The following is a 23,995-nucleotide window of genomic DNA, read 5'->3' as shown; positions in this document are numbered from 1 at the left end:
TAGGTCTTACCTGATGACCGCAGTCTGCGGGTGCTTGTGTTGTCTGGTTCCTTTGGCTGCTTGTGTGGAGGTGGGAATGGTGAGTTAGGGTTAAGAACCCTAACGCCACGTTTCCTTGCTTTTGTGGTGATGAGTTCAACCCTAACTGCTGCATTAAGTTCAACCCTAATTGCTGCTTAGTTTTTTGCAATGAATATATATGCCTATAGAAAGTCTACACCCCCTTTCAAAATTTTCACCTTTTGTTGCCTTATAGCCTGGAATTAAAATGCATTAAAATAGTTTTTTTTTTTTTTCATTTATCTACACATCCTACCCCACAACTTCCAAGTGAAAAAAATATTCTAGAAATTTGTAGAAAATTAATTAAAAATAAAAACTGAAAAAGCTTGGTTGGATACGTGTCCACCCCCCTTGTAATAGCAATCCTAAATTAGCTCAGGTGTAACCAATCACTTTCAAAATCACACACCAAGTTAAGTGGCCTCCACCTGTGTTAAATTGTAGTGATTCACATGATTTCAGGATAAATTCAGCAGTTCCTGTAGGTTCCCTCTGCTGGGTAGTGCATTTCAAAGCAAAGACTCAACCATGAGCACCAAGGCGCTTTCAAAAGAACTCTGGGACAAAGTTGTTGAAAGGCACAGATCAGGGGATGGGTATAAAAAAATATGAAAGGCTGTGAATATCCCTTGGAGCACGGTCAAGACGATTATTAAGAAGTGGAAGGTGTATGGCACCACCAAGACCCTGCCTAGATCAGGCTGTCCCTCCAAACTGGGTGACCGAGCAAGAAGGAGACTGATCAGAGAGGCTACCAAGAGGCCAATGGCAACTTAGCAAGAGCTACAGGCTTTTATGGCCAAGGCTGGTCAAAGTGTGCATGTGACAACAATATCCCAAGCACTCCTCAAATCTGGTCTGTATGGTAGGGTGGCAAGAAGGAAGCCATTACTCAAGAAAGACCACCTTGAATCCTGTTTTGAAGTATGCAGAAAAAACACTTGGGAGATTCTGTAGCCATGTGGCAAAAAGTTTTGAGGTCTGACGAAACTAAAATGGAACTTTCTGACCTAAATGCAAAGCGTTGTGTTTGGCGCAAACCCAACACAGCGCATCGCCCAAAGAACACCATCCCTACTGTGAAGCATGGTGGTGGCAGCATCATGTTATGGGGATGTTTCTCATCGGCAGGGACTGGAGTACTTTTCAGGATAGAAGGGAAAATGAATGGAGCAAAGTACAGAGAAGTCCTTGAGGAAAACCTGCTGCCCTCTGCAAGAAAGCTGAAACTGGGACAGAAGTTCACCTTTCAGCATGACAACGACCCAAAGCACACAGCCAGAGCTACACTGGAGTGGCTAAGGAACAAAAAGGTAAATGTCCTTGAGTGGCCCAGTCAGAGCCGCGACCTAAATCCAATTGAAAATTTGTGGGATGACTTGAAGATTGCTGTACATCAACGCTCCCCAAGGAACTTGACAGAGCTTGAACAGTTTTGTAAAGAAGAATGGTCAAATATTGCCAAATCTAGGTGTGCAAAGTTGATCATTGTTGTCCCAACAATGATCTTTCAGTTTTGTATTTTTAATATATATATTTTTTCTCAATAAAAACTTTTTCCCCCTTAACAGTGTGGAGTATGGTGTGTAGATAAGTGGGGAAAAAAATGCATGAAACTCTGAGGCACTGACACAACAAAATGTGAAAAAAGTTCAAGGGGGTGTAGACTTTCTATAGGCACTGTATATGTATGCAATAAGGCCCGACAGGGCTTCCGTATACGTCGAATATACGGATGCCTTGGGGCGTTGTGCCAACCTAAAAAAGCATAAATCATGTTTAGGATAAAATATTATTAGTGTGTTTTTTTTTTTTTTTTAATATCCTTACGCCAATAAAGTAGTCCCATGTATAACTTTGAACTACACACTAAGTTAACCTGAGTAAATTAATTTAATTAAAAAATGTAAAAGAAAGTACATCTTTATTTTTGATATTGAAAAAATTCACCAGGGGGTGGAGTTGAGACGACACTGAGTTATTTTTTTCCTGTACTCCGTGCAGAAACACTGTTTGAGCAGAACAGACATAAAGATTAAAAATAAATTAACGTCTCAGATTTCAATAAGTTGTTCAAGGTCTGATTAAATCAAATAAATCTTTTTTTTTTTTTAAATCAAAAAAATCGGCAACCGTTTTCTGTTAACTGTTAGTTAATAATATATAATAGGCCAGCTAAAACTGCAAACACCAGAGCCCTATGGATGCTCAATACCCAGTTGATCATATGCTTGAAATCGGTTCAAATTGTTACTGTAGTCATTTTAGGAAATTAATAAGGTTTTTGTTAACAGCGCCAGCTCTCTCTCAGGCAGCGGCTCTGAGGCGGTGGCTCTCAGGCGGTGGCTCTCTCTCAGGCAGTGGCTCTCAGGCAGTGGCGCCAGCTCTCTCCTCAGGCGGTGGCTCTCTCTCAGGCGGTGGCTCTCAGGCAGTGGCTCTCTCTCAGGCAGCAATGGCTCTCTCTCAGGTGGCGGCTCTCTCAGGCAGCAGCGGCTCTCTCTCAGGCGGTGGCTCTCTCTCAGGCGGTGGCTCTCTCTCAGGCGGTGGCTCTCTCTCAGGCGGCGGCTCTCAAGCGGTGGCTCTCTCTCAGGCAGCAGCGGCTCTCTCAGGTGGCGGCTCTCTCTCAGGTGGCGGCTCTCTCAGGCAGCAGCGGCTCTCTCTCAGGCGGTGGCTCTCTCTCAGGCGGTGGCTCTCTCAGGCGGCGGCTCTCAAGCGGTGGCTCTCTCTCAGGCAGCAGCGGCTCTCTCTCAGGTGGCGGCTCTCTCTCAGGCGGCGGTGGCTCTCTCAGGTGGCGGCTCTCTCTCAGGCAGTGGCTCTCTCTCAGGCGGCGGCTCTCAAGCGGTGGCTCTCTCTCAGGCAGCAGCGGCTCTCTCTCAGGTGGCGGCTCTCTCTCAGGCGGCGGTGGCTCTCAGGTGGCGATGGCTCTCTCGGGTGGCGGCTCTCTCTGTCGGCGGGGACGGCGGCTCTCTCTCAGGCGGTGGCGGTGGCTCTCTTTCAGGCAGCAGCTCTCTCTCAGGCGGTGGCTCTCTCTCAGGCAGCAGCTCTCTCTCAGGCGGTGGCTCTCTCTCAGGTGGCGGCTCTCTCTCAGGCAGCGGCGGTGGGTCTCTCAGGCGGCGGTGGCTCTCTCTCGGGTGGCGGCTCTCTCTCAGGCAGTGGTTCTCTCTGTCGGCAGGGACGGCGGTTCTCTCTCAGGCAGCGGCTCTCTCTCAGGCAGCGGCTCTCTCTCAGGATGTGGCTCTCTCTCAGGCAGCAGCGGCTCTCTCTCAGGCGGTGGCTCTCTCTCAGGCAGCAGCGGCGGCTCTCTCTGTCGGCTTGCAACTAGTTAATTACGTGACATGTATATCTGACAAATGATATAGGATGTCAAGTAACTGGATTAATGCGGGGTGTAAGCGGTTAGTATTTGTTTTGGATCATTCAATATTCCCATAACCAACGTCCTTGAAATTCTTATTTTTATAATCAAATAGCTCGGGATGCTGAGATGGATATTTTGAGTTCATCAAGACATGACGTATACCACACAATGGACCTGATTGGCTAGACCCAGATTTGCTGCTGCAGGAAAATGTTTGAGCAGCAAAATATCACTCACCGCTGCGACACTTTTCCACAACGTCATTTTTTCGTCGATGTGTGTTCGCTCTAATTGAAATAAAAGGTGAGAGATATGTGCAGAATTTTGCCGCACCCCGCTTGTGGTGCCCTGCTCATGTATGTCCTAGGCTTCAGGCGGCGCTCTCTCAGGTGGCAGCGGCGGCGCTCTCTCAGGTGCCCAGGCTGCCACTGCACCTCAGCCACAGTGAGCCCAGATCCAGGAGGGACTCCGCATTGCGTCGCTTTCAAAACCCTCCGCTACTAGACTGAAGCAGGTTCTTCCCGGGCCGGGAAGTGTTTAAGCGGGGGGGCAGTGTAGCGTCGGGTCCCGCAGGACTTATGAATGGACATTTTGGTGCTGCATTGAACTGCTAGGGAGCGGGATTTGCTTGTAAATAGTTCACTGTCAGTGTGTGTGTGTGTGTCTGTCTGTCTGTCTGTCTGTCTGTCTGTGTAGCTGATGCAGCCTGGTTCCAACCAGGTCCGCTCTTTCCCACCTGATGACTCTGTATAAGCTGCAGCTTGTTTGCTGTTGATGAGAATGTACTGAGTGAATGGCAGCGAGAAAGGAAGGTAACAAAAACCAACTGCACTTTTAAGCGCCAGCCTAGCTCGCAGCCGGAGCAATAAATGGCCCTTTTAGCGCCTAAGAAATCCTGTTGCAGTGGCTCTTTCTATCCGCTGAACCCACGGAAAGCCGCCGTCACAATACAAATGAAAATGTCATTCATTGACTGTTTTGTAAGCATTATGAATGCTTATTCACCACTTCTACACCCTGTTAGAAAATTAACTTTCCTGCATTTTTTAAAAACAAGACTGTGAATGTGAGTGTATATCTGTACATTTGTTTTAAGTACTCGCCCAGGGGACTACTGAGGCACAGACATCAACTAGTCCTCATCAGATTTAATTTTCCTCGGGCAAGTGTGAGTTTCTAACCCTGGTCTTGCTCTGAAAAGCGATCTCCGTTCATCATTTGAAAATACTGTATCCCAAGTAAACGAAGTGACATCCAAATTAAACGTCATAAATAGCACTGGGAAGACCCCGTCTCCCAGAGTTGTATCCCATTTAAGCAGAAATCCCGATTAGGTGTCGCCGACTGTAGAAGTGCAGTACATTTACCTTTCGGTATACTCCAGTACCTTGCAGTTACTTTTACATTTTTAAAAACAAAAAATCTAATACACATAACTACAGAGGAAAAATCACTGATTGGTTGTTTTTTTTTGTGTGTAACCCATGTAAGTTTTTTTTTTTTCTTCTTTTTTTCAATCTAACAGAGACCCTTGAAGCACAGAATGGATCAACCGATATTAAGCCGTGTCAGCTGAGGTAAAGTAACAAAGCTTTTTATTTGTTTTGTTCAAGAAACATACAACAGTCCCCTCCCAAGACTGTACAGACACAGTGTGCTGGAGATGATGAGAAACAAACGGGTGCTAGTGTCAGAGCAGGTACAATGTTTCTTTCATCTTAGTTTTTGCTCAATGGTTTAGCTGTTCTTTGAAGGTCGGTAGAGGCATTGTGGTCAATAGATGGTCCTCAAGAACCCCCAGTTGTTTAAACCAGTTACTTTTTTCTTTCTTTAATTTGCATTATAGTTGTATCACAAAGCAATAGCTAGCCACACATTATTTAATATGGAAAACAATGGATGATTAAATATTGAACTTCCATTTGAAACAATACCTGGAGCTTTGGTGGCACTTCAGGGCACCTGGGTTAAAAACTAGACAGTATTTGAATCGAAGCATTGCTAGCCATATATCATTTAAGCTGTATTTTCTGGACATTCCTGACCGCAGCTACAGGAAGCAATTCTCATCTTTCCAAATTGATACAGGAGACATGACAGAACTTGATTTGTGTTCTGCTAGTGCTGCCCATTACCACTAGTGTAATACAGGATGAATAAAACTAGTTATTAAACATGTATCCTGACTGGGGGAAAAAGTCAAATATTATTCTGGGCCTATTCACACTGTTTGTTTGGGATAGTGTTTTTTTTTAAATAAATTTAATGGAATGCTGTTAGTTTGAAAGCAAACTTTATGAGGATTGTATAAACTAACTCAATTCCATTCAAAGTTATTCAAACAGAACTGCGACCACATCAAACTAGGTATTTTATATATATTGGTACTGGGTATCCTGATTGGAAAAATGGTAGTAAATCACTTCTTAACTTGTTTTATTATGTTTCCCATTAGACATTTTAAATGGTATCGGCTCATATTCATCTGGGAAACAAACAACAGAAAATAATAATAAAAAACTAAATTTGCAGTGCCTCTATGCCAAAAGCTACATAGTTGAAATTAAGTAGTAAGATACTGTATTATATAGAATGAATGAGTGAATGGTGTTTTGGATTAATTGAAGCTGAGATGGTAGCCGCAGGGGTGTGCAATTTTTGGAAAAAATCTTTGTTGTCCAAGAGACAAAATGCTAGAATAATCTACTTGTCGTCCTTAAAAATCTTGCCATGAGAAATCAAATCACTTTATGATTAAATGTTAAATACATACTTTAAAATACAAGTCTTTTTTGTTTTGTTTTTTCTTTTTTTTTTTTTTTTTTAAATAATTTAGTCGTTGCCAATTATTTTGATTATTTTCTCCCAATTTAGAATGGCCAATTATCTTTTAAGCTCAGCTCACCGCTACCACCCCTGCGCTGACTCGGGAGGGCGAAGACAAACACACGCTGTCCTCAAAATACATTCGAATAATACCGTAAAAACCCCCTTTACAGTAAGTGGACCTGGGTGAACAGCAAGTATTTAAACAGCAACCCAAAGGAAAGAAGTTACAGAAGAGGAGTAATTATTTGAAGTTAAATAATAATAGTAAACTGTAAAAAAAAAAAATCACCGTTAGGTTATGGAATGTACTAACGCGAATGGGAATGAATGTGCATTACAGAGTGTGTTGATTGAGGGTATCTTACATACAGAGTGAGCTGTAAACAAGGAAGGAGAAGGGTTATCACTAGGCTTGCTACTTTCGATATTAATCGATAAAGCTTGTTTTAAATGTTGAATTCCCCCAAAATATGAGTTTGACCGAAATAAATTTATATATGATAAACGTTGGTAAAACCACTAGCTATTTTTTTATTTTCTGAACAAAAATAATCATTTAGAAATCATCTCTAGTTTGTGTAGTTTTTGTACTTGCTGTCTGTCCCGTCTCCGTTCCGCTCTGAATGCCTGGGGGTCGCTGTCAGTCATCTCAGTGGTCTGTTAGTACTGTAGTTTTCCCGTCTGCCTTGCCTTCCAGTGACTCTGAGTCCGGCTGTGCTGAAGCAGGGGGAGCTCAGACTCCGAATAATAAGTGCAAGTTAGTTCTGTTCAACAACTAATGTTTTGTTCTGTGCATATTATTTTTACTTGTAAATTTATGCTGTAAAGGTCTGTGTAATACACTTTTATATGCTGCGTTTACTACGGTTTATTTGAGACCAAACGTTATTTCAGTTAGAATGTTGGTAACCATGGTTTTGTTGCGTGTTGAATATGATAAAGGGGTTTCGCTAAATTGAGACGTTTTTCAATGGCATAAAAAGTCTGGTTTTGTTTAAAGCGTAAAGGTCGATTTCACTCATTCTCTGCTTAATTGAAAAAGAAAAGATTGAAAAAAAATGGTAAATTCTTTCTAAAATAAACGTCGATATTAATCATTAATTTGGCAAAAAAAATAAAAACAAGAAGCAAGCCTAGTTATTACCAGATAAACTGCAATGATCATTTGTTCCTGTATTATGGCGTGTTGCCAATAAATATCACTTGTTAGGAGACACAAATACTCTGTAGATAGCGATGACCTTTCAACTGTGCGTATCTGCAACTAGCATTTGTAATGAAGGACAGCTGACCAGGGCTGCCAACTACTTTTACAAAAACCCGCCTACTTCTTCCTGAAAGAAACCATAATAAAAAATTACAAAATTAAAAAGCATGGCCCCAGGACTGAATTTATCACTGCTGTGCACAAGTTCTGTGCAGCTGGATGTCTTTTGAGATCAGTGCAGTTTGTGTAATTTACAGTGTCTAATGATCTCAGACAAGCAATCCACAGTGGAAATGGCCGTGTGAGTTGCCAGTAGTAACGCTAATTTCAATTCTGCCCTTCTCTTTGGGTAATTATTAATTGTGTTAAAGGCTGTCAATTTCCCTTTTATAATGAAATGTGGGTATACTAGCCGCCCAGCGCCTTCAACATCCTTACCTTCAATAGACCGGACCTGCCCTCAAGTGTGCACCAGTGTGGAATCGTTTTTCTGGTCCCACACTAGGTCCGCGCTTCAGTCCAACATGTCCGGTATATTCAGAGGGGCTGGAGTAGCCTCTGCCCTGGATGGCCCAGTAACCTTGCCCTCTCGGTCATACTGCTTGCCTACCCACTTTGTTTGGCGTTTGCTACCATCATAGCGTTCTCCCACCAGACCCCAGCCTCTTCTCATTGATGCTCCCTCCCATTTTTTGATCCACCTCTCTCTTTTTGCTTTTCTAGGACGAAAAGTGGGGGAAAACATATACGTTATGAAGGGGAAAATCTCACCAATTGGTTCCTTTCTCTTTTTCTGCCATGTTTACGCGTGTGACCGGGGATGACATTAATTTTGCCAGTCCTGGACCAGAATTACTGGGTGTGGTAGCCTTTCCGCTACCTCTACTACCAGGTGATGTTTAATCGGTCCCACTGATAAATACACTTTTAATACAGGGTATGTCGCCATGTCTCCATGGATACTGGAGATAGCCACCTGACCTTGTGGCTGCCACGACACACTGCCCAAGAGAGCCGTTTGAATTAAGGTCTGCTCACACCCTGTGTCCACTAATGCGTGGGTTTGCACTTTCCCTATAACCACATTGGCAGTCTAGGAGGTCTTGGTCCGGTCGTGGGTAGTGGTGGAACTGGAAGAGGAGTCGGTGCTTGGCTGCTCCGTGGTAAGGGAGTGATGAGTAGGCCGGTCTTGGCGGAGATCAGGGAGTCCTCGAAATCTTCGGCCAGTTTCACGGCAACTTCCAGGGTGTCGGGATTGTGGCGCCGTCTCCAGGCCTGGGTTTCAGCGCCGACCACGTAGCAGAACTGCTTGGTGACGATAGCCTCGCCCATCTGTATCCCCGACTTCTGGGCGGGGCTTAGCCAGTGTACCATGTGGTCACACAATCGCTGCACGACTACTCTGGGTCGTGAATCCAGCGATCTCTGGTACTCCCTGGATCGTACCCTGTGTGTTTCCCCCATGATGTTCAGGCGACTGAGAATGGCTTGCTTCACCAGGTCCTATTGGGCGGCTTCGGCGTCCGTCATGGCCTGGTAGGCTGCCTGGGCCTCCCCGATCAGGCAGGGCCCAAACTGGCTAGCCCAGAACTCCCATGGCCATGACGTGGTGGTAGCCAACTGCTCAAACACGACCAGGTATGCCTCTGGGTCATCCTCCACCGTCATCTTTTGTGACCGAGCCTTTGGGGCCGTCATCACAGGTCCTGTTGATGCGTTGGACATCTTCTCAATTCCGACCCTCTCAATTACAGCCGTGTACCTCTCCTCTCTCCTTCTCTCCTTGGCCTCTCGTCTGCTATCCAGCGCCTCCGACAGCGCTGGCATTGTAGTGTGATCTATCCCGTGTTCTGACGCCACATGTGGCAAAGTGGTTTGCAGTGCGCAGGTGTAGAGGTGATGTGATATGTAACAGAAGACAGACAACAAAGGTCACAGTCCAAACAGATCTTTGTTTGTTATCTGGGTTGTTGAGACCAAAAATAATAATCCCAGGCAATACACAGTTTTAAACAACGGGTTACAGTCCCGAAATAATAAACACAGAAAGACACACATACGATCACAAGTCCAGAGTGAGTGCTAACGTGCAAGTGGGGAAATACAATTTATTCATGTACAGTTATGCAGTGTTGTCTGGTTTGGTGCTGGCCTTAAGCAACAGCTCCCGGTAGGTGTTAGCCATCTAATAACAACAAACGAGTGTAATTAGACACGACAGAACAAACAAACACTAACAGTGTGTTTTTGGTTCTCCTTTAGCGGTTCGCTCGCAACCATAATAAAGAAAGAGATCGCTTAGCCACGTCCCCTTTCATACTGTCAGTCACGCCCCACTGGTTAGCGAGTGCAACCATTTCTCCTCCAATCCGCGGTTTCCACATCACTTCCCTTCTGGGGCAATGACTATGTGTAACCTTGCATCCGTCCCCTTTCTAGATTGCCAACTTCCACCTTTCTCTGGAATGTCAGGTCGGGAGGGAGATTTATAACCAAGATTCATTCTTTCTCTGTCACAATAATACAACAGATATTTATCTACGAAACATAGGAATCAAATACTGTAGATAAACTAAAGTGCCATTTTAGTCAAGATTAGTCCTTATATATAATATTATTACTCAAGTTGCGAAATGGAAAACACAAAAGAAGCAAAGACCGAAACAGAAAGGAAGAAAAGGTTATTTCGGTGTTTGATAATTTGTAAATGCTCAAATCGCGAAATGGGTATTTTTTTCGGTCATTGACCGACTCTTGACTCCGAGTGTAACATTTATATATATATATATATATATATATATATATATATATATATATATAATATGCGTTAAGACAACAGATTTTAGGACCATAATAAACAGCACTAGGAGTCAGGAACCAGGGGGCTTTGAAATGCAAACTGTTTATGGTGACTGTACATCAACAAAATGTTAAACATTCATTTAATTAAATGAATTAATAAATTAATTCAGTAACCTGACTATTGTAATTTTTTTTAAACCAAAATGATCCCAGATACTTGATTTTCTAATTATTTTAGGAAAGAGTTTGTTTTTGTTGTTTTCACTATCTGTCATATTTGTTGTGCACTGCTCTTGTTTTTGTGGCTATATAAAACACAGTGAAAGGTTAATTATCGCCATCTACTGGATGCTCTTATTATACTTTGACTGCATTGTAAGTCAAATGGATAAGGGCGTCTGCTAAGAAATAAATAATAATAATAATAATAATTCTGTTCAATACAATAATTACACTCAGCCTGTTGATTTCAGGGCGCCTGCGCCATGGTGGTTACGTGCATATTACTCAGGCACGTACTTGGCTTCTTTAAAAGTACAGACTCAGGGCTTTCCAATGACGTATTCAGTATGTGTATGCAGTACTCCTAGCCGGAAATACAATTGGCTGAAATTAGTGACAGAGTTCACAGCTCAGGTTTCATTTTGAGTCATTGCTCTCGTCAGACATTGTTAAGGGCAAATAAATTCTAAAAAATATGCTAAGTGACTGGGCCAGGGCGTCCGCAACAGGTACAGCGGTTCGGACACAGAGCACGTGCACATGACGCATGGCTTGTGTCTCGTCGTGTCGTGAATGCCGTATCGATATCGTAAAGTCGAAGCAGGGTAATAATGCAAAAGAGTCGTAAGTGCCGTGCATCGTAAGTCGAGGAGCGCCTGTATAAATAAATATCGTTAGAATTTATATTGTGATTTATCTTTTTATCGTTATATTGCAACATCCCTACGTAGGATGCACTTTTGCTGTCTTCTTTGTCAGCATCTATACAAAAAGAGTGTTTGCCTTCTTGAAGTAGTACTGTAGTTTGTAATAGAAATCCCTAATGTTCTCTTCATTGCATCACAAGAACGACTGACTGAAGTCAGACAAGTGTGTGACTCTTGACCCTGCAAACATTTAAAATATGCGCCGGTTATCAGAGACACCGATTCGGAGTGTACCATCAAAACTGGTATGTAGGGAATCGGACACTGATTTTTTTGTTCCTAGTACCTATTCAATAGAAAGACTAATTTGATTTCCCCACAGAAAATAGATCGCTTTATTGATGCCTAGGCACCGAAGTTAGAGAGTTCATATAAGCATTTTCATAACAAATTGGTAAAGATTTTTAAGTTAATTCTTAAGTCAAGGTTCTGCCTATAGAAAAATGTACCTGAACAGCGTTACGGGGTGTTACGGCTCGATTACACCACTGCACACAAGGTATTCCATTGGTTTGTATACAGTGTTCGTGCCAACATTGTACTTTTTAACTAGGGGAGACCCATGACCCCATGACCCCTCACCCTCTATGTGTTTATTTCTTATTCTCTTTTTCAGCACTTTTATTCTCCCTGCGTAGATCGCGAGGCTCTCCATACGGTGTCGGAGCGTCAGCTGAGTCTGACTTCTCTCAACTAGACGACTCAGTAAGCCAGGGAGACCTTGGTTTGTTCTCCTTAGTTTCCCCTTGGGGGATGTCCTCGCTTCCCGGCCTTGAAGGTCTATCAGTTCAGCCTCACCTCAGCGACGGCAGTTCTCAGAGTAGTTAAGGGGAAACCCCTATTCTGTTACCAAATCACAAGCACTTTGTCTTTATTCTAGTAGTCCCTTACGCAGGCCTGGCTCCTGCCTCGTGAAATAGAGTTATAATTAAGATACCAAATAATGTTTTTTATAAATATAAACGTGGTAACGCTATTAAATTAATCATACGGCATAGTTATAGCAGCAGTAAGTATTCTGTATATATTTTGTCAAGAGTTAAAGTATAATGCTTGTACAGGTGTCAGGGCTTGTTTTCAAAAGATGGTGTTACATACATACATACGTACATACATACAAACAGAGGTCAAACATCCCTTCCTGCGATTTTTTTGAAAACACTGTTTCAGGCAGTGTGTACCGGGCTTTAGTGGAACATATTACAGAATTTGTGGTAAATGACTGATCTTGGTTCTTGACCCAGGTTTCAACTTCAAGAAACCATCGGTCAAATAAATATAGTTTTCAAATAAGTATGTCATTTTTACTTCCCAAGCAGCTATATAGTATGCACTGTGTGTTACATGCATTTTATAATGTGTTTATTTATATAACACAAGGACCAGAGAGGTCTAAATTTCAAAACCCTGTGGTTATGAATAAATCAAGCTTCTTCACAATGAATAAAAACGAGCAGCAAATGCAGTGTGCTTTCTTGGCTGGCAGAACTAGTTGTAATAAATCTTCTCACTATAAGTGCAATACAGTAGCTCAGCCGATAAAGGGTTGCCTTCTGCTCCTGCAATACTTGCTGACAGAAGGACAATAAATCGAAGGGGTTGAGAGCATCACTGCGGCAAAGGTGGGAAAGGGAAGAAAACCAAGAATTAAAGGAGTTTAAAAGCGGAGTTTACTGTCGCACATTATCATCATTTGGCCTCTAGGCAAATGTTATAATTTCATTTTATTTTAAAAAAATGCCATGTCAAATCATTGCCATCTGTAAGTTTTTATGGCAGTTAAAACCCATTTTACAATATATTAAGGTTGTTGTTTTTTTTTTTGAATACTGTTTAAATAATTCCCAATGTAATGCTTGATAAAACAATTGTTTACAAGGGAACAATGATCCAATGCTGTAGGTTTCATCAGCAGTTTAGATTAGTAAATCTGAGGGGCAGCAGTGTGGAGTAGTGGTTAGGGCTCTGGACTATTGATCGGAGGGTCGTGGGTTCAGTCCCAGGTGGGGGACACTGCTGCTATACCATTGAGCAAGGTACTTTACCTAGATTGCTCCAGTAAAAACCCAACTGTATAAATGGGTAACTGTATGTAAAAATAATGCGATATTTTGTAACAATTGTAAGTCACCCTGGATAAGGGCGTCTGCTAAGAAATAAATAATAATAATAATAAATAAGAACTACGGTATGGCCAAAGGGAATTTACTGTACGTGAAGCACATAAAAGTTGCAACACTGCAGATTTGTATACAAGCCTAGGAAAGAGAACTCTGCTCAGATCAGCAGACCAGTAAACTAATGTCTAATAATAATCTTACAATCAACCAGTTTCTGACTTTGAATACTGTAAAGCCATAAATATTTGAGAGCCTTTTATTTTGCGTTTTTTGCGTATGGGGGGAAAAAAACGCAAACATTTTTGGCACGAATATCGGTTTCCACTAATAATGCATACTTTGTATATTGCAACAGGTCACCAACATCTCTGGAGCAAAATAGGTTTTACAGTACACAGTATCACACGTCACATTTCTATGTTATTGCATGGTTGCTTTTTTATTAAAACATTGGTAACATAAAAAGTCTTGAAGAGTAGCTGGTTATTTGCATGTATTCATCTAAACCTGAATAGTTTTACTGTACTTTCCAGTATTTAAATTGTCCATGATACGGTATTTTTACATGTTTGAGCAGATAATGTTAAATGAAAATGTATGCAAAGCCAGTAGAGAGGGATATCTTTTTGTAAGCTTAAAAAAAGTAAGACCTCCCTATACAAACAATAAAAGATATGTTGCATAACTTCATACTTATAACTGCTGTATATAATTTGTGCATATTGAGAGATGGTAGCATACTAGCTTCTGACATGAAATGAATGACATTCTGTAGAATTTGCTGAATCTTCGGTATACATTTTTAAAACTGCCGATAACCTTTTCATTGCTGGCTGACAGTCTCCCCAAAATATGTTCTTATTTCAGCATCAAGCTGATGTACTGTAAACTGCATTATCTTATGTAAATGTTGGTAGAAAAATGACTGTGCCTTCAAGGTGAAGCTAAGTTTCATTAACTGAGCTTCTGTGTCTCCAGAGAAGACTTTGAACTCTAATTATTTCTTTGCTGCTGACATGCAAATTGAAGCTGTCAAGTGTTGATAATTACAAAGACAGATTTACTGTTAGGAATACGTCTGACACCAGGAGCCCGTTTCATAAAAGGTCTGTGATTGCGATGTGCTTGTGAGGACGCAGAGGTCAGTAACTATATGGTAATCAACTTTTAAGCGCAATGACTGATTACTTAATTAAATATGTAACACTCGTTAAAAATGTGTGCATGTATTTTATTTGTCCCTCTTGTCTTCTCTCGCCTGTACCGTTTTATTTGGTCAGTGCACAGTAGCCAATGCATTTCTGTTTATCTGTACAGCTGGCGCGCGAGCTACTGTGTACTGTCTAACTCAGGGGTTCCCAAAGTGTGGCCCGCGAGCTAAGTGCGGCCCCCCAAAGCACACCCTCACCCCTGCACCCCCTCTTTCTGACCACTTTATTTTTACATTTTCTGAAAATTTTCTGTAAAAAATTGTGCATGTAATTTGGGGGAAATTAATAATACAGCAATCAAAGTTCATAAAAGTTCCCTAACATACATTTTTAACATATTTTGGATCAAATCTGGACCCTCTCAAGGCAATTATATTAATTAAGTTGTTACGGTCATTATATGTGCACTGTCCCTTTAAAGAAAATAATAACAGCGCCTATAGTGCGCAGTAGATTTGCCGCGCTGAAGGAAAAAAAAAACATGGAACCTCGTAAGAAAGCGCGTTACATCGTTGAGGAGAGGAGGACTTTAAGAAAAACTGAGTAGTTCCTACTTTGTTATCAGAAATGTCGAAAAAGCACTATGCTTGATTTGTAAACAGCAGATACCTGCCATGAAAGAGTACAATGTGAAACGTCATTATGAGACAAATAACGGCTCTTACAAGTCTTGTCTTGTGGGCGATCAGCGAAAGAAAAAACTTGAACAGCTACAAAGAGAACTATCAGCTCAATCCATTTTCAAACATGTAAGTAAAGCAAGTGAAGCTACAACACGAGCTAGCTATGTGGTAGCTCAGGAAATATCAAAGAGAAGCAAGCCATTTAGTGACTTTAGTAGATTTTATTTTATTATTTTAAGAGCAAAACTGTATTCAGCTTCAACTACATCGGGAAAATGCTCTTTGTACAGTAGTGTAGTTTTGGAGTTCTTGGATCTTTTGTTTGGGAAGGTACTACTGTAGTAACAGCACCCGGCTACAGTTTAAAATTGTTACTGTTACATTACTTTTTTGTACAATGTTTCTGAATACGACTACAGTTAGGCTACAGTACAGTAGCTAGTCGGATGTTACGTAGCAATCGTATGTAATTGCATAAAAAGCGCCAATGTAATGGCAGAGAATTTATGAATAATTAATGCTGCATTTTAAATAGAAATGTGTGATTATTTCATTGTATTCAGAAAGAAAAAAAAAAACATCAAGTTAAAATACATTAACGTCTGTGTTTTATTTCTGCACGTTTACTATGGAAATAGCTCTACATGTCCACACCATGGGGCAAGTTACATAATTTGTTTAATTCGAACTTTGCACATCTCAAACTATTTGTATGGTCCCCAGAGATTCTTATTAAGCCGAGTTCACTGTACATACATTCAGCTCTTAGTGAAGTGGTTAGTTGTACAAGTCAAGATGCATTCTGCCTCACTACTGAAGACTAACCCACAAAAGAGTTTAATTGGTATAGTTTGAAGCGTCTCTATTTCGGTATGATCTTCTTTAATTGTTGTGACCAGGACAGTGTAAGTTATGACAGCATGATATTGGTGCTCAAACCTAAGCCTGTTGTGGCACCAAGACACAGGATAAAATACAAATACATTTCAAAGCTGCTGGTGTTGCAGTGGTAGTAATATACATTCCTAATTTAAATGTATAGGAAATAAAAAAAGGTATGATTTGGGACATATTTCGGTTTCATGAGTGGTACATTTTCTTGTGCGGCCCTCCATCCCATGCAACCTCCGGAAATTGGCCCTCCATCACCAAAACTTTGGGAACCCCTGGTCTAACTGTTATAGTGGACAATGTTTACATGAACAACTCGTGTTGCCTGCATGATCAAGCAAATGTATCTTTGTCTTTTCCTGAGCAGAGCGTACTGTGAGCGCCCCCGCTCAACCCCCCATTCTCCTTTTTCGCAGGGTTTTAATAGAAAGTTGCCTGTGTTTTTGTGGTCTAATAATATTAATAGTTATGGAATACATTTTACATAAACCAGTCAGAACCCAGAGTGCCCATGGATAGCAACTGTTGCCTGGGACGTTAATAAAAGCTTGTGACCCCACAAATACAGAGGCAGTCAGATGAACGAGGCAGAACGCGAGACAGTTCTTTTCATACCCTTTTAGCCAGTAAAGTATTAGGAGACTCTTACCAGAGCCCTTTCATTATTTTTCTTTTCTAGTGGAAAGTAAAAAGATAGCCCCTGTTTCTGTAGTTGTGACCAGGCAAAGACCACGATAATCTTGCCATCTGGCGATTTTTATTTTCTTTAAAGTGTACAGTATTCTTTGCAAGGCAACATTAAAAAGGACTGTGACAACACTACGGCCCTCCTCATCTAGCGGAGAGCATTTCGTCGGCGCTGGTTTTTCTTTTTCTTCGGGGAGCTTAACTTTTCTTCTGTTCATCTGGAGCCTGGCTGTTAATGGTTCTGCTGTAGCTGTGAAGCCAGAGTTGCTGTCTGATCGTCGGGACCGAGAGAGAGAGAGAGAGAGAGAGAGAGAGAGAGAGAGAGAGAGAGAGAGAGACACGGTGTCGTGAGTGAACGGGTTGTTCTTATTTTTTTTTTTTTTTTGATCTTCCGTCATTTTTTTTTATATACAGTTAAAATTTTGTAATTAAGTCCCCGGTGCACTGTAATCATTTGCCATATGGGGTGAAGACGAACATAATTAGTTATTGCCCGCTGTGGCCATAATGTTTTTTTAGTGTAAATAAATAAGGAGGAAATTTTAATATTTTTTTATTGTTGTTCTGTGCTGCTGGAGATTTTTTTGAGCCCTCTTAGGAAATGTGTTTAATGCGAAAGAGGCAGAAGAGGACTGTGTTTTGTTGTCGTTGTTAACATTTTTGTGGATTACAAAGTTATAAATACTTTCTGGGAACCTCCAACTGTTTTCTTCTCGTCAAGTGCACCAACTATACAGATAAAATTTAATTTAATTAGGATTGTAAAACATAAATATAAACAGTGGACTTTTTGTTTATTTGTGTTGTGTAAGTTTTCTTAATATTATTGTGGTTTTTTTTTGGTTTTCATAATCGGTAATCGCCTTGTTGGTTACCATACAGTATTTTAATTGAATTACATTGCATTATATATGGGTTATTACTGAATTGGGGCTTTGGGGCTTGTATTTATTTGTCCTGGGTAATTGCTTTAGGGCACCTTTGTGTAAGTGTGTTGGCATCATCCAGGTGGAGGCACCATGTCAAAAGAACCAGTTCATTTAATTGAAAATGACATCAATAGGTTATTTAAGGGAGCTTTCAGCCAGTTCAACATTCTACCGCTGAGAACCAGAATCATCTTGTTTAACTCTATCAACCTATTTAACATTCAATGTTAAATCCCATTCAGTTACATCTGGACCGCAGCAAACAAATTAATTTTAGGCCTTGTTTGTCTGTGCTCTGCAGGCAGAGAGACCAGGGTGGGGTTACACATACAACGGCAGGTGTGCCAAGGAAAGGCAATTTTTCTAAATAAGAAATGGACACAGTTATTGAAATGGTTGGACAACACAAATATGTTCTATTCAGCAAGTTGTGAGGAAGTTTAGTCACAAAGAAAAGAAGAGAGAAACTGGCAAATGATCACGGATGCAGTGAACACTGTTGGGGTGGAGCAGAGAACAGTAGCCAAAATGAGAAAGAAATTGATAGTGGAACGAAATTAGAAAGGAAAAGGAGGGAGATGACAAATACCTCCGCACAGGAGGAAAAAATGCTCCTAAATAATTGGTGAAGTAGCTGTTGCTGGTATTGAGAGAGGATTAGAAACAAGCCAAAAAAGAAAAGCAGATGGCGACACTCTTCCTGCTGCCTTTGACCCAATGTAAGTAAACACGTCTTTTGTTAGCCATCCTAAATAAGCAATATCGAAAATAGATCAATAGTTACCAGCTACACAACTTGTTAATAATTATAATAATACATTTTATTGTCTTACCCACTGTCTCCCAAAAGCCATCCGTCACCTATATCTCCACTGTCAAAGCCATTGGTGATATCACAATTCCTCCAAATTAAACTGCTGTTCTTACTCCCAGAGTATTGAGTGACAGCAACTGAGATGACTTGAATATTAATTAAATCAAACCTTTCCTGCATCTGTACAGGTGTTCATTCACAGCAGAGGCCAAAATTGTTTTTTGAGATCCATCTACGGCAAATTTCTTGATCTAATAAATCGCACCGATTTTAGTTATCTCCCCTCTTGGCAATTGGTACTTTGGTGTTCCAGTCTGTATAGGCTATGCATCAAGATGATCTGACTCGTTTTCTCATCTGACGGCGAGCTAGTACTATGAGCGCCAGAGTATGTCCTAAAACAGGATCTGCACTGGAAATTGCTGCTTATGGTTGCTGTCTGGCTGTCACAAGTTTCAGTGGAAATCGGCGATGTTGCAGCCCTGCGAAAAGTTTAATCTGTGATTGCGATTCAGCACAAATCACTTTTATGAAAAGGGCCCCAGGTAGTCAAGAGGTAAAAGGTCACAATATCTCATCTTCAAAGATTTCATATATGTTGTAAATCTAATCTGTGGAGGAGTGGTTAGTGCTCTGGTCTCTTGACCGGAGGGTCGTGGGTTCAATCCCAGGTCGGGGACTGCTGCTGTACCCTTGAGCAAGGTACTTTACCTAGATTGCTCCTGTGAAAACCAAACTGTATAAATGGGTAATTGTATGTAAAAATAATGTGATATCTTGTAACAATTGTAAGTCGCCCTGGATAAGGGCATCTGCTAAGAAATAATAATAATAATAATAATAAAAATCCCCAAAGAGAACCCCTTTTAAGTGCCAATTGAGTTTTACATTTCCATTTAAGTGGGGGACGGAGGGGGGTGATGCTTGAGGTATCGTGGGCTAGTCGACGAAACACAGAGGATGGAAGGTGCCCTCTTGAAGACCCCAGAGATGTACCCTACTTAGCTCAATCCAGACGGCTGTCATGCTGATGCGCTGGGGAGACCGCACTGTGGTTGATCCCCTGAGCCAGCATCGCAGCCGTTGTGTGTGCTGATGCGCTAGGGAGGCAATAAGCTGATCCCTGGAGCCAGCATTACCCTTCATCAACACCAGGCAGAAGGATATCTGCATCATCATATGGAAGGAAATGTAAATGGATGGAGACACATATGGATCACATTAGTTTACTGTAAAGTTACGTCTTAGTTGGTGCTTATCTTGGCGAGAGCCGAGTTCAAATCAGCATGAAGTTTTAACATCTACTCTCGTGTAATGGAAATCATTACATTTCCAATTGGATCTTTATGGTAAGTAAAAGAAGAAAAAAGGAAAAATCATATATCAAGTATGATACAACTTGGCACAAATTATTAAAGATCAGAATCATTGTCATAATTATACAGTATATCTGCATTAATCTTATTGGTTGGGCTAATAAAGGTCATGATTTACAAATTGCAGGGAAATTGGCCAGTCCATAGTAGATTAATGGTGTGGGCAATTTGCCCACAGAGGAAAAACACTACGGGTATGTATTTACTATACATCGAAATTTCTTTACTAGGACATTATTCCTCATACTTTTACATTGTGCTGATAGCTTTTATGTTGCTAATATATCTTGTTTTATTCATTAAAAGTATTGAGTGGTGATATTGTTGCCAATATACTGATTTATTTGGCTCAAAGTCAGCTTGAGGTTGACTGTCTTTGGAATTCAGCCACTTACTCTGACCCTTGCTGTGTTAATTGCCAGTAGAAATAAATTATAATTCTCGGCTGGTCTCGGTTTCCCAGCCTTGCTGACCCAGGTTAACCTTTACATCAGCTTGTAACTGTTCTTGTCACCACTGTCGCTGAGGTCTTTCAGCAGTTTGTGTAAATGGTGCATGCATTGTCTTTTTTGTTTTTCAGTTAATTGCAAACGACAGATATTTTCCAAAGACAGCATGATACTTATTTGCTGGCATCACAAATAAGGGATATTTTGCTTCCACAGTATGATAGCTGTGTTTGTGTTCCTGCTGTGGCATTAAGAGTGACAAATATAGGGAGCTGTCCCAGGCAGTTCTACAGAGTTTGAATGATGTGCAACAAATTTATTCTGTTATTCAAACGGTTCATGTTGAAGACTTAATTCTTCAGCCTTGCTTATTTAAAAAAAAAAAAAAGCAGCTCTCCTAGTTGCCTCAAGGCTCTTGCATTTTCAGTAATTCCTCATGGAGATGAAATCTTGATCTTTTTTATATGGATTCAGTGTGGTTGTGATCAAGGCAGTAGGTTTATAGGGGTGAGGATGTTGGGGGTGAACTGGGTTGTATATGTGTTTGTAGTGTTGTGTCATCATGGGATGTACCATTCTTGGTGTTTAGCTGGTATCTACAATATCACAACATTTTGAGTCTTTGGGGTCTATCAATTTGATTTCAACTGCTAATTCCTTTTGAGGTTCAACTGCTAACCCCTTTTGAAGTTATTGAAATCAAACAGAATAGTACAGTCCATCCCTTAAGTGTATTTCCATCTGTAAGTAAATGTTAAAAGCATTATTTCAGTTATGGTGGTATTTACATTAAGTAATTAAAGTACAGGCAAAAAGCGCTTTGAGTTGAGTTGTAAGCACTCAGTCTCGATTTCCATTTTCATTTCCTCCTTGATTATCTGAAACAAAAACAAATTGGAAATGTGAAAAAACACTGTTATCAAACGTGCCCAGCCATTTAAAGTGGAGATATCAAAAACACAAGCCAAGTTTCAAGAAACCATTGGGGCAACCTTGCCCAGCACAAAGCAAATAGGCACAACTGTAAAACCGATGGGGGCCAAGGTTGCCCCAATTGTTTCTACTAACTTGTATCAAAAACACAAGCTAAGTGAGAAGAAACAATGGGGGCAACCTTGGCCAGCACCAAGGAAATAGGCGCAACTGTAAAAGGGGTGGGGGTCAAGGTTGCCCCAATTGTTTCTACTAACTTGGCTTGTGTTTTTTATGCAAGTTTCATCCGCTTTTATTTTGCCTGAAAAAAATGTACATTTGCTTTGTGCTGGGCAAAGTTGCCACAATGGTTTCTTGAAACTTGGCTTGTGTTTTTGAGTATCTCCACTTTAAATAGCTGGGCACTTTTGATAACTTTTTGTTTCAGATATCACTTCTTTTTTCACTTATTGGATAATAACACACACACATTATACGAATAGCAAAATTGTTCAACCTATATTGAGGCAATGTATTGCCATTTGGATAGGGTAAATGTAAATAGTAGCCTAGTCTGTTGAAAGGGTTAAGATGTGAATCTGTGTAGTGTAGTGCTTATGTAGTTGTAGTGAAGGGATGACTACTTAGGGTTCAAATCCTGCCTTTTTATACTTGTGTGCAAAAGTATGTATGTTCAATGAAAGTGTCATTTCATATCAACTACATTTTTTTCACATTAAAAATGTGTTTGTTACACATAAATAAAATACATTTAATTTTTTTTTAAAGTTTGCAATATAAACCCTGTGTGGGAATCAAACCCAAGACATCGGTCCAATGCAGCTTGTCTGGGGGGGTGGGTCCCAGTTCATAAAGTCACTAATTATAAGCTCCTGGGTGTCTGGGTATCTGATAATTTGCTCTGGACACACCATGCCAATTTTATGTTTGCGGCAAAGCGAGACGAGTTTTTTTATTTCTTTTTTGTTCCTTTAGAGAGGCCCCTCCAAATGTTTTACATCTTTACAAGAGTTTGCCAAGATCTATTTTACAGTACAACTGTTTTGCCTGGGACCCATTTTAAAAATACTATACTATGAAGCTTGAGTCCTGTGCAAACATTTGCTTATAGGATTGTATTGAATGACTGGAATTGAGATTGTAGTTATGACAACCTTCTTAGTCACTCTTCTCTTAAACCATTAAGTGGCAGAAGGTCCTATTTTATTCTTGTTCACTTCTATAAGGTTCTACATTCACTGTGTTCTACCTCTGTCAGTCTGTGCTGGTAAAGGACCTGGGCTGAGAGGCCTCCACAGAGCTGCTCTGACCATCAGTCCTTATCGCCTTCAGTTGTGTCGTTATTCTTTCTTTGGCACAGCCTTGGGGTTATGGAATGTCCTTCCAGATTCCATTGTGTCATTAGGCCTCTCCGGGTTTAAAACTGCTGTTCAGCGTCTTCTGCGTCTGAGGTGAACATATTGTTGGACCCTATACAAACAAGGACGAGAGCAAATGCAAATCTTCTGAAAGGAATTGAACCTTACCAGCAGAGCACAACATTTCCGGCTCTTATCCTTTAATTTTTTCTTGCTAGTTTTATACAATTCTTCACAAACAAACCAAATATTTGAACAATATGGTGTCATTCTTATCACTTTTTAAACAGAAGTTGCCTCAATCAGGCAAAAGAAAGGAACAATGTTTACCCACCCAGGGTTGCATTTTTAAATGCACAGATTTTAATTTGTGAGTTGGAACACTCACGTCACCTCTGCTCCTGTCTCGCATCACACTGTCTCAGCCCTTAAGGTGCGTTTTCATGGTCAAAGAAATTGTGTGCACTGTGCACTGAAACTGGTACTCGGTATTCCGTCCTGCATACAGTAGCCTACAATGCTCTGTCATTAGCAAAACATTTGATGACTTTACAACTTAACAGGCGATAAATTAACTCAGTTTTGATCTGGAAGTACTGTACTGTGCTTGTTAAACATTGAAGTTGAGAACAACTCTTTCCTGTTTTATGTAAAATGTCTTTTTCATTTTTTTTAACAAACATAATTAATTAAAGAAACATTATTTAAGATTTTTTTTTTTATTGGGGAAGGTTTATATGCAAATACACTGTATATTATAAGATGCAAAGGCTGCCCTTCAAATTGGTGATATCATGGGGCAAGTTCAGCATGGAAGAGGGGGTCTTGGTCTCAGTTCAGCTCCTCCTAAATGGCACAAGGCAGCCCCAGCTCAATGGAAGAAGCTGGTAGTCAACGAGGTGCAAAAGCAGGAGGAGAGGATGAGGTGCGTAAAGGTCATTTCCCAGGCCAAGCAGGGAGAATGGATGAGATGGGAGAGTGTGGAACAACGCAAGATTGGCTGGCAAGACCTATGGTCAATGGAACAGAGCAGGATCAGTTTCCTCTTCAGGTCAACATATGATGTTCTCCCATCACCACAGAACCTAATCCTCTGGGTAGGAGAGGAAACACATTTTGACAGGATGTAAGGTGGCGCTTAGCCAAAGACGGTTTACTTGGCGCCATGACCAGGTACTGCGATGTTTGGCCTTAGCATTGGAAGACAAGCGTAACATGACCAATACGATGCCACCAGTTCCATCAAAACATTACACACAAAAGACAACATTCCTCCTCCCAGGAGAGCAACTGCCAAGAAAAGGTATTAAAACCAAGCCTCGCCCAGGGACTGGAAAATGCTGGCAGATGTTGGTCAAAGGCTTTTTTTTCCACCGGAGATTGCCACCACTAACCTTCGACCAGACATTGTCTTGT

At 41.0% G+C, this 23,995-nt stretch overlaps 1 protein-coding gene across 4 annotated transcripts in view; it reads left to right on the top strand.

Moving 5' to 3' along the window:
• Window positions 1-23,995, top strand: part of LOC117411314 (brefeldin A-inhibited guanine nucleotide-exchange protein 3-like) — a 130,952-nt gene that overhangs the window by 6,628 nt on the left and 100,329 nt on the right. For all 4 annotated transcript variants that reach the window (XM_059025419.1, XM_034018637.3, XM_059025417.1 and 1 more), the window contains exon 2: window positions 4,947-4,998. In XM_059025419.1, the coding sequence (XP_058881402.1) occupies window positions 4,947-4,998 (52 nt within the window). The remainder of the gene's footprint in view (window positions 1-4,946; window positions 4,999-23,995) is intronic.

This window comes from Acipenser ruthenus, chromosome 6, assembly GCF_902713425.1.
Source record: "Acipenser ruthenus chromosome 6, fAciRut3.2 maternal haplotype, whole genome shotgun sequence".
NCBI classification, from domain to species: domain Eukaryota; kingdom Metazoa; phylum Chordata; class Actinopteri; order Acipenseriformes; family Acipenseridae; genus Acipenser; species Acipenser ruthenus.
Note: the sequence above shows the minus strand (reverse complement) of the source record. Positions and strands in the feature narration are given on the sequence as shown.